Below are 11,600 nucleotides of genomic sequence, written 5' to 3'. Positions count from 1 at the left end.
TTAATGATCCCCTACAAAATATGAAAAACTCACTAAAAATACTCATATTAGGAGTATATTGCGTCAAAGAATCAATTTTTTTAAGAAATTTCATGGTTGAATTATGGGAAAAGCGAAGTTATTCATCTTGGAAAACGTGTGAATAAATAGTCGTGATTATCGGCAGAAAGAGCTCCCTTAAAGTAATATCCTCTTTTAAGTAATATGTTCAGAGAATTCAAATATATCAAACAGTTGTCAAGTATTAATCTTAGACATGAACAGGAGTTCATGTTTAAAGAGGAGTTAAAACTATAAAATGTAAAATACAGTATATTAAATGTGATTTATTTTGAACTTGTTTATTTCTATCATTTCTAATAAAATCATGACATTCGAATTTATAATAAATATTTTTAACCATAATTGAGTTAATTATGCAAATTTTTTAGTATCTTGATTTTATCATACCTTCAGAATTGTTATTTTTTGTGCAGCAGTGAAAGGAGATGTTTTTATATGAAAAGTTCTACTATAGGAAAATTTGTGATGAGAGGGTCGCTGGTTCTAGCTTCCTCAAATTAACTAGAGAAGAACTTCGTGCTGAACCTTACAGACTCCTTGATTAACCAGCAAGAAGGATTGTTTGAATAGCCAAAATAGTAAGTTCTATTATAAAATAGTTTGATGCTTTTACGCCTCACGTTTTATTCAACAAACGTTTTTCAAGGCAGTTAATTTTCGTAGTAACTAAAGCTATTTTTTTTTTTTTGCTTTTTCAGAGAATAAGCGTTATCATGTGTTCCGTTCCTATTGTGTATAATCAAAATGTTATTACTTCACAGGATACTACATATTCAGGTGATCAATTTCCAACGGAGATTCGTCTTTTGGATGATCTTTTCAAGGAAATTAATAAGTTTCACTTTGACAATTAACCAAAATTTGAAAGACCACAATTTGGCAACTTCCTGTCTTGCATTAATGAAGAGGATATTTGCTGCACTTTTTATTGCAATATTTGTCAAGTTTTAAACATTCTTTTGCCAGACTATAAATTTTCGAGACAATCAGTTCCTATCACTAGTATACCAGATTTTCCTGCCATGTTTGCTTCATTTGAATTTATCGTGCCAATCGAGATCAAGAGAGAACACGGTTTACAATTGTACTATTGAATGGTGAACTAACATTCTTGTATTTTGATGAAACAAACAAACGTTATGAAATGAACGAACATGCAAGAGATGCTATCTGACAGACTTTCACCTATATGACAGAAGCTCAACTTTAGTATGGCGTAGTATCAACCTATCAACATCACTGATTTCTGCGCCGATCAGCTGATGCTTCCTTAAAAAATTGGACATTTCCACTGTTAAGTTTTAAAGTGTATTAATTCAAAGTCATACATGCATCCTTATTACAATCTATTTTTCAGTCTTGATCTTTTGGATTACTTTATTACTCATATGATATGCATTATACCTTAAATAATTTTAAAAAATGACTCAAAGTTAAACAATGACCTTTCTATGTTTTTTCATTTTTTATTCATAGTTACACCAATATCTATGGTGTTGCTACATTAAAAACATTACATGTTCTAGATATATAAAGAAAAAATGTGTAAATTATGATATATTGCAAATCACATCATAATGTCAATGTGTCATATTTATTAATTTTTTTTTCTTTTTTTGGTAAAAATAATTGACAATATATGAATAATTCGTTTATCATTTCTAAATCAAGCTACCATCTTGTAATATTGATGCAAAATTATTAAAAAAATGTAATATTAACAAAAAAGATGTAATATCGATTCATTATTACTAAGATAATGTTAGATCAATTTTTTTATTTAAAAAACCCCACTAAACTGCTAAAAAACTTAAAGATAAATTTATTACAAAACTTAAAGACATAAATAATAAATTTATTACTTTATTTTCTGCCATTCATTAATCAACATGAACACCTCTGAGTTGAACTACTTTGGCCAAGACAGTAAGTCTTGTGCATTTGTCTTGTAATCTTCTTGATTAGTTTATTTACTAATCTTCTTGATTAATTAATACTAATCTTCAAATTTCAGTCCTCATTGCTTATTTAAAAGAACGAAAATGTAAATCCTACAAAGGATTCTTAGATCTACATTATGATGACTTGATCACTTCCTCATCATCATTCTCAAACTGGAAAAAAATGGATAATTATTGGGCATTTAAATTTTTAAGAGAAGCAGAGAGCCTTGGGCTAGATTTAAATGAAAAGGTGCGTGTTTTTATTTTGCAAAGTTAGGGTAACTCCCATGACAATGCGTTTGATTGGGAGAATTACTGTCTTGTCTGCTTGGTAACCACCCCGTAGTTTTCACTTCAGGTGTCCTAACTTTGTTGTTGGTAAAGGTCTGTTAGTTCTGGAGGAGGAACTGACTATGTACCTTCCTTTATCCTAAATAAAATATTATTGCACTACTAATGTCTTATTTCTTGCAATAGGTAAAATCAGAGCGTTTAGGAAAATGGGTGAAGATATATTGGGAAGGAATCATTAAAGAACATAAAAAGGTGAATATAATATTACAAATTCTGACATGTGGTAATTGATTATACATTCACTAAGCTATTTAATGTATTTAACAATTTACAGTTAATTTACATATCTAGTCCAACTTCTAACACATCTAGTCCAGATTTTACTAGTAAAGTTGCTTCTAGCACATCTGATCCAGCTTCTATTAGTAAAATTCATAATTTAAGAAAGAGGCAAATCATAGATTATAATGAAAATCAGATGGCAAAAAAGAATGTAAATATTTATAAAAAAATAAAAAATTTATGTGAATTTACAATTAATATTTTTTATTTTTATAATTTTGATTTGGCTTTTATAATTAATATTTTTTATTTTTATAATTTTGACTCAGATAAGAAGACAATTCACTCAATCAAATGATAAAGTCATTCAGTCTGCTCAAGTGGTTCAATCCAAAAATGAAAATGAAAATGAACAAGAAATTGATAACTTAACCAATTTTGATCTTACCTACCATAGCCTAAACCCAGCAAAAATGTGGACTCTTAAATCTTCTGGTTGTATTGTTGAAATATATATAAACTTATACTTACCTTAGGAATCGAACCTAGGACCTGAGGCACTTATTTTTCGTGATCTAATCACTTAGACTATTTAAAAGTAATTTATGAATATGCACAAAATTTACCATATGAATCATATTTACATTCCTTTATTATTAATGATGTTGATAAAGAAGCAGAATCTTTATTTCAAGAAGAAGAATGGGAGGAAATATTTTCTTTTAACTTACAAAAAGTACCAAAAATTGATAAATCACTTACTGATCTTATGAAAAAGTATTCTATTACTGACTTATCCTTATTTCAAAAAATCATTTTTGAGCCTTTCTTACCTGCTAATATTTTATATTCCAATAAGGAACATTTTGACTTAAATTACATTCATCTTGCATACAGTATAATACACACACTTTGGGAAAATGAAGATTTCACTCTAGATTCATCAAGATTAGAAGGATGGTATCAGCATAATATATGGAGTCCCATTATTGATCCAATATTTCATAATTCAAAAATCAACTTGGTACGGGGAGAAGGTATGAGTACAGCATCTAGTGATAGAAAAAATAATAAAAGTTGTAATACAGATCGAAAAAAAATTGGTAAAAAAGGTGATGGAATTTTTTAGATTAAAAGGGGATAGATTAGAAATTGGTGGAATTGAAGCTGGAAGAAAATGGGAGGGAAAAAATGGAAGAAAATATCTTCGAGATAGTTTGAAGTTAGGTAAAATGCTTAGGGATATGTTAGTACAACTTATAAAAGAATGTAATGGTGATGAACAAATTATTAGAAAACTACAAACTGTTGGAATGTTACATAGTGCTAACCGATTTCAACTTATTACCATGGATATTCCAAATGGATATATATGTCGAATTAAACGTTTTGACATTCAGGAAGTTGCTGGCCAGATAAATAACCCTCCATTAGCATTTGTAATAAAAGATATATTAAGAGCAAAGGCAATTATGATGCAAACTTTAGAATTAGTACAAGAAAAGAAATCCAATCTTAATGACCTTGATGACTTTGATGATAATGGAAAAGAAGTTAATAGATCAGAACAATATACAACTCATCAAACAATTACCTTAAGTGAAACTCACAAAACTCCATCACGAAATTTCAAGCAATCACTTTAAGTGAAACTACAAAACTCTATTATGAAATTACTCAGATAATTTAAGATAAGAAGTTTATAGTATAAATATTTTGTGAAATAAGAAATGCTCATTTTGCTATGTTAATATAGTAAGTAATCTTATCAATTTTAATATCATTAATAACAAATTTATTTCTATAATATGAATTAATATAATATCATTTATATTGTAATGAAAAATAAAAATCAATTAGTTTTACAGGCAATTACCAAAGTGATTTGTATTTTGTTTAAAACAGGTTAACTATAAAATACTATAAATACATATTCCAAAGTAAACTGAATTTACAATTTATAATATTAAATAAAACTAAATGAAGTATGTTTGAATTTAAATAAGAAATCTACATACGACATATTTTACACATACATAAAATCATGTATGGTTCTTAAAATTATATAAAATAGTGTATGTAAATTTTATATCAGTTTTGTTGAGATATATATATATAAGTTCTTTGAATCTTTGTTCGTAAAAAATTGATAAGTTGTTCCGCGTCAAATCCTTTCACATCCTCGACCGCAGTAGTACTGGTAGAAATGATATATAATGGGACGAAGGAGTCAACTGTTGTAGTACCTTTGGCACTGGTTTAAATTAGAAGGGTCAGAGCTAAAGGGTTGAGCAGAAGGATTAGGAGAGGAAGAAATATTAGTTATTAAGGCTCTACAATCTTAACAGTCACCACTTCCAGACTGTAAACAGTAAAATTAATACACGAGCTTTAAAAAAAAAAAAGATGTAATACCGATAAGTTTATCAACTTATGTATTTAATACAAATACAACCCGAAAAAGTATTAAGATTGCCGCCAAAAGTATAAAATTTGATATGGGGAAAAACGGTTTACCATGGTTGAAAACGAAATAAGTTTGGAGAACAGTTCTAGAACTAAGAATCACGGTCTATTAAAGTTTTTCTGATATTGCAGTCAGTGTTAGCACATGTTTGTCATTTGGCAACGCTTATGACTTATGACTTTGTCATAAGATTCTTAACTCCGGCCGACATTATAAATTTGGCCGGAATTATAATATAATATTGAAATATGCTGTGTTACAACATTTTATATGTGCTACCGCTGAAATATATTTTTATAATTTGGCATAGCAAAAGGTTAACAATTAAACAATTAAGTTTATTAAGTTTATTATTTTTATTATTATTAATTATAATTATCTTTTTTTTTAAATTTTTTCAACAAAAGCGTAAAAATATTCAACAAAAACGCAACAATAAATTATTGGCTGAAATTAATTACGTAGTTAAACTCGCCTTCCTTTCCAAAGTAAAAAAAAATAAATAAAATTACGTATTATTTGCAAAAAGATTTATTTTTTACCCACCTAAAAAACCAGTCAGCATTTTTTTAAGACGATTCCCTTTTTCTACATAAGTCTTTAAAGTTATTTTTACAATTACTTTACTCCCTTCCACTATTTTGCTTTTCATTTCCCTTGGGCAGTAATTACATATTTAACTCGAAAAGTTCCTTAACCGCTGCTTTACTTTACCCTGGGTCGGTTCTGTAAATCAGCCCATAGGTGTACGAAAATTCAGAGTTGTACGAAATTCAAATTTATTGTACGAAAAAATTTTAAATTTTCTTACGTACCAGTATAATTTTATCATACTTTGTAAACGGGCGTACAAGGACCCCGAAATATATATGTAGAGGTCAGGTCCAGAAGTGGTCCAAAATACGCATTCTTTCAGGGCCGGAATTACGATAATTTCAGCCATTATCTAAATTAGGAAATATTATTTTGGCTGGGATTATCCATAAAAGGAATGATCTACATGATTTTTTTGACTCATTATACGCAAACTCTGACCTGACCCTTTTATGTATATTTCGGGGTCCTGGCGTACATCCAAAACTTGTATCAACGTACAGTTCTATTTTATATTTTCATTATCGTACAATATTGAATACAGCACCTTTATTTATTTTTATTTATTTAAATTAAAGTTGGTAACTCAAAATAAAAATAAATCTAACGTTAATTGGAATGATCGGTGAATTGATGATATTAGTGCATCATTACGTCATATTTTTTTGTTAACCAAATTTAGTATTGTAGTGAATTTATTTAAAATTATTATTTTATCGTTCATTCGTTCTATCGTTTAAAATTTCAATATTATTTTATTAAATGAAAATTCTTGATTTTAGAGATTTGACTGCTGGGAAAAAAATTATTGCAGAAAATTTTGCAAGTTGGACCAGTGGAAATGAAATAATTGATAATTTCATTCAAGAAAAGCAATTAAATTACAATGAAGATGCAGTATTTGAATGGATACCATATAGTGAACTTATGGATATTAAAGAAATTGGAAATAATTGTTTAACTACAGCAATATGGAAGGAAGGTTCATTATATTATAATAAAGACGAAAAAGAATGGATAAGATGCCCGTATGAAATTGTTACATTAAGATTTTTATATGATGTAACTGACGAATCTATAAATAAGGTATTAAATTTCCCTGTTAATTTAACTAGTAATATACAGTATTAATATATTATTAATATCATTTTTTATTTTGGTAGATTAAAGCATATTTAACATTTGGATACTATGGAGTATCTCAAACCCCAGATACAAAAGTTTATATTTTAGTTTTTAACAAAGGATATATTGACGATTATTGTGGAAAATGTGGTAATACATATGAAAAATGTCAAACAAATCATTTAAAAGATAATTTTATAAACTGGACAAGTAGAAATGTAATACTTGATGCCTTTATTCAAAAGATGCAATTAAAACTTAATAATTATGGTAAAATATTTGAATGGATACCATACAACGAGTTTATCATTATTAGAGAGTTAGAAAATTATACTACTTTAGCAATGTGGGAGAAAGGTCCATTATATTATAATTCTGATGATAAAAAATTGGTTAGAAAATCATGTGAAATGGTTTATTTAAAATATCTATATAATTCGCAAGAAATTACTGACGAATTTTTAAATGAGGTATTTAATATTTTCTATATATTTAAATCGAATATCAACATAAATTTGATTTTTTTCTATATATTTTGAATTTTTGATAGGTTGAATCATATTTAGAAAAAAGTGTAATCTTTGGAATATCTCAAAATCCAGATAAGGAAGTTTATCTTTTAGTTTTTAATGATAAATATTTTGATCATTATTGTGAAAAATGTGGTAGCAAATACGAAAATAATTTTAATAAATGGTGTAAACAATGTAAAATAAATCAATTAAAAAATAATTTTACAAATTGGACTAGTGGAAATATACAACTTGATGATTTTATTCAAAAAGTGCAATTAGAATTTTATGTATATTATACACTATTTGAATGGATACCATACAATGAATTTATCATTAATAAAGAGTCAGGGAAATACAGGAAACACATTACTTTAGCAATATGGGAGAAAGGTCCATTACATTATAATACTAATGATAATAACTTTGTAAGACAACCATGTGAAAAAGTTTATTTAAAATGTCTACATAGTTCACAAACAATTACTGTGCAATTTTTAAATGAGGTATTAAAATTTTCTATATATTTAAATACGAATATCAATATAATATTAATTTTTTTTTCATATTTTGATAGGTTAAATCATATTTAAAAAATAAAGTAATCTTTGGAATATCTCAAAATCCGGATACGCAAGTTTATCTATTAGTTTTTAATAATAAATATGTTAACTATTATTGTGAAAAATGTGGTAACAAATACGAGGATATTTATTATAAATGTTGCAAACAATGTCAAATAAATCAATTAGAAGATAATTTTATAAACTGGACTAGCGGAAATATAAAACTTGATGACTTTATTCAAAAAATGCAATTAAAGATTTATGAATATAATACATTATTTGAATGGATACCATACAATGAATTTATCATTATTAAAGAGTTAGGAAAACATACTACTTTAGCAATGTGGGAGAAAGATCTATTATATTATAATACTAATAATAAAAAATTGGTAAAGAGGTCATATAAAAACAAGGTTTATTTAAAATATCTATACAATTCACAAGAAATTTCTGATGAATTTTTAAATGAGGTATTAAAATTTTTTATATATTTAATTTAAATCAAATATCAGTAGTATAATATTAACTTTTTTTTTCTTATATTTTTGATAGATTGAATCATATTTAAAAAATAATGTGATCTTTGGAATATCTCAAAATCCAGAAAAGGGAGTTTATCTTTTAGTTTTTAAATATATATATATTGATCATTATTGTGAAAAATGTGGTAACAAATACGAAGATAGTTATAATAAATGGTGTGATCAATGTCAATCAAATCAATTAAAAAATAATTTCACAGACTGGACTAGTGGTAAGGCCACACAAATTCAATTTTTCGGTTCACGTAACATTGAAATTTAAAATCGACCCGGGGACCCGGGGTTTATTGTTTATTAGTAAAAAAAGTTTATATATAAAATCGTGACATTTGATTGGTTGACTTTTAAAAGGGAGGAATTTATTTTCGCTCTAGAAGTTCTCAGCCGCGTGATAAACTTACCCGCCAATAAATTTACGTCCTGATCACGTGATAAATTTTTTTATATATAAACTTTTTTTTATTGAAATTTGAAAAAGTGACCCGGCCGGGTGAAGTGAACCGAAAATTCGAATTTGTGTGGCCTAATATAAAATTTGATGACTTTATTCAAAAAATGCAATTAAAAATTAATAATAATAAGATATTTGAATGGATACCATACAATGAATTTACCATTATTAAAGAGTTAGAAAATTATATTACTTTAGCAATGTGGGAGAAAGGTCCATTATATTATAATACTGATGATAAAAAGTTGGTAAGGAAATCACGCGAAAAAGTTTATTTAAAACATCTATATAACTCACAAGAAATTACTGACGAATTTTTAAATGAGGTATCTAATATTTTCTATATTTAAAATCGAATATCAATATAATATTAATTTTTTTTTCATATTTTGATAGGTTGAATCATATTTAAAAAATAATGTAATTTTTGGAATATCTCAAAATCCAGATACGGAAGTTTATCTTTTAGCTTTTAATGATGAATATTTTGACCATTATTGTAAAAAATGTGGTAACAAATACAAGGATAGTCATTATAAATGGTGTAAACAATGTGAAATAAATCATTTAAAAATTAATTTTGCAGACTGGACTAGTGGAAATAAGAAAATTGACAACTTCATCCAAAATATGCAATTAAAAATTAATAGATATAATGATAAGATATTTGAATGGATACCATATAATAAGTTTATTGAAATTAAAGAAATAGGAAATGATGTCTTTGCTACAGCAATACGGAAGGATGGACCATTGTATTATAGCAGAATAGGAAGGATTTATAAAAGGGAATTAAATAAAAAAGTCATTTTAAAATATCTATATAATTCGCAAAATGGTAGTCACTTATTTTTAAATGAGGTATGAAACTTTTCCAATAATTTAACGTAATAATTAATAATTAATAATATAATAATGATTTTACATTTAACAGGTCATATATTCAGTTGAGGAAAATTATGGAATAACTCAAAATCCAAATACAAAAGATAATATATTAGTTTGTAAAATTGGATATCATTGTGAAAACTGTGGTAAAAAATACAATAATCAGTTTGAAATAGATAATAAAAGCTGTATGTCATGTCAAACAAATCATGAAAATAAAAAGATCAATGATTTAATTCAAGAAATGAGATCAAATATTGGACATAATTATAGATATTTTGACATGATGTTTGAATGGATACCGTATGACCAGTTCAATGATATTAAAGCAATAGGTAAAGGTGGTTTCTCTACAGTATATTCAGCAATATGGAAAGATGGTTTGTTATACTATAGTTATGAAGGAAATGATTATCGCTGGGAAAGAAAATCAAATACAAGAGTTGCTTTAAAATGTTTAAATAATTCACAAAATTTCCTTGACAAGTTTATAAATGAGGTATGAAATTTCTTTATAATTTAAACAACATTTTTTTAGCGAAAATAATAATATTTTACCCATATATTAATATTATTTAATAGGTTAAAGCATATCCACATCAAAATATAGATAATATTCTTAAAATATATGGAATATCCCAAAATCCAAATACAAAGAGTATATCATGGTTCTTGAATATGCAGAAGGTGGAAATTTCAATAGTTATTTAAAGGAAAAGTGTAAAGTTTTTGATTGGTTTAATAAATTAAAAATATTAACTAATATTATTGAAGGTCTTAATACAATTCATCAAAAACAAATGGTTCACCGTGATTTTCATATTGGAAATATATTATTTACAAGATTATATTATGATAGGGATGAATATACTGCATGTATTTCTGATATGGGTTTATGTAAAAAAATTAATGATATTAATGAAACAAGTATTTATGGAGTTATGCCTTATGTAGCTCCTGAAGTGTTAAAAGGAGAACCTTATACTCCAGCAGCAGATATATACAGCTTTGGTATGATCATGTATGTCATAGCAACCGGAAATCAACCTTTCACTAATTGTGCTCATGATGATATTCTAGCATTAAATATATGTAATGGAATTAGACCTGAAATTAATGATCAAATTGCACCAAAATGTTATACTGATTTAATGAAAAAATGTTGGGATTCAAATCCAGAAAATAGACCAAATTCAGTTGAAATAAAAAAATTGATTAACCTATTTTATCAATATAATGAAATTAAAATGAAATTTAACGAGACACAAGAATATAGGAAGAAAATTTTTTCAGCAATAAAAAATAATCAATTAACTACTCATACACAAGCTATTTATACATCTCGATTACTTAATCCTTTTACAAAAAATCTTTCAAAATATAATGATAATATTAATAATAATACAGTAGAAATTACTGATTTTACAAAGTAAGTCCATTTGCATTTTTTTATTATTCTCCTGTTCTTGTATTTTACTCATTTTTTATTCTTATTTTACTTTTATAGCTTATAATAAGTTATACTCATTTTTTTGTAAAAAACATTTAATGGTTTTAAAATTTATGTATTTATCATTAGATAGTAGTTTTATATTTACTCAGTTTTTGTTTAACACTGATTATAAAAATCAGTTTGTAATTAAACAAAATTTACTTTTAGAAAATCCTTATTATACTTTTTTTTCATAAAATTATTTTGTCATTAAATAGTAGCAATTTATATTTACTAGTTTTTGTTTAACACTGATTATTATAGGGTAATATGTAAAACTTTCTTTACATAGTAAAAATCAGTTTGTAATTAAACAAAATTTTATGAATCATTAATAAACAAATACTATAAAATCAATAAATAAATTTAATTTTCATT

At 26.0% G+C, this 11,600-nt stretch overlaps 2 protein-coding genes across 2 annotated transcripts; both read left to right on the top strand.

The window, feature by feature from the left end:
- Positions 1-1,952: 1,952 nt before the first annotated feature.
- Positions 1,953-4,228, top strand: OCT59_029225 (uncharacterized protein; the record flags this gene model as incomplete). The annotated part of the gene is made up of 7 exons (XM_066142350.1): positions 1,953-1,989; positions 2,078-2,256; positions 2,484-2,552; positions 2,635-2,793; positions 2,912-3,077; positions 3,170-3,606; positions 3,695-4,228. 7 exons carry the CDS (start codon positions 1,953-1,955, stop codon positions 4,226-4,228), a joined length of 1,581 nt encoding a protein of 526 aa, XP_065994564.1.
- Positions 4,229-6,405: 2,177 nt separating this feature from the next.
- OCT59_029224 (uncharacterized protein) lies at positions 6,406-11,163 on the top strand (the record flags this gene model as incomplete). The annotated part of the gene is made up of 4 exons (XM_025317031.2): positions 6,406-6,729; positions 7,858-8,319; positions 9,239-9,341; positions 10,811-11,163. 4 exons carry the CDS (start codon positions 6,406-6,408, stop codon positions 11,161-11,163), a joined length of 1,242 nt encoding a protein of 413 aa, XP_025179176.2.
- Positions 11,164-11,600: the final 437 nt, after the last annotated feature.

The sequence above is a fragment of the Rhizophagus irregularis genome, chromosome 9 (genome assembly GCF_026210795.1).
Source record: "Rhizophagus irregularis chromosome 9, complete sequence".
NCBI lineage: Eukaryota > Fungi > Glomeromycota > Glomeromycetes > Glomerales > Glomeraceae > Rhizophagus > Rhizophagus irregularis.
The sequence above is the reverse complement of the archived record's forward strand: the minus strand, read 5'-3'. Positions and strand labels throughout refer to the sequence as shown.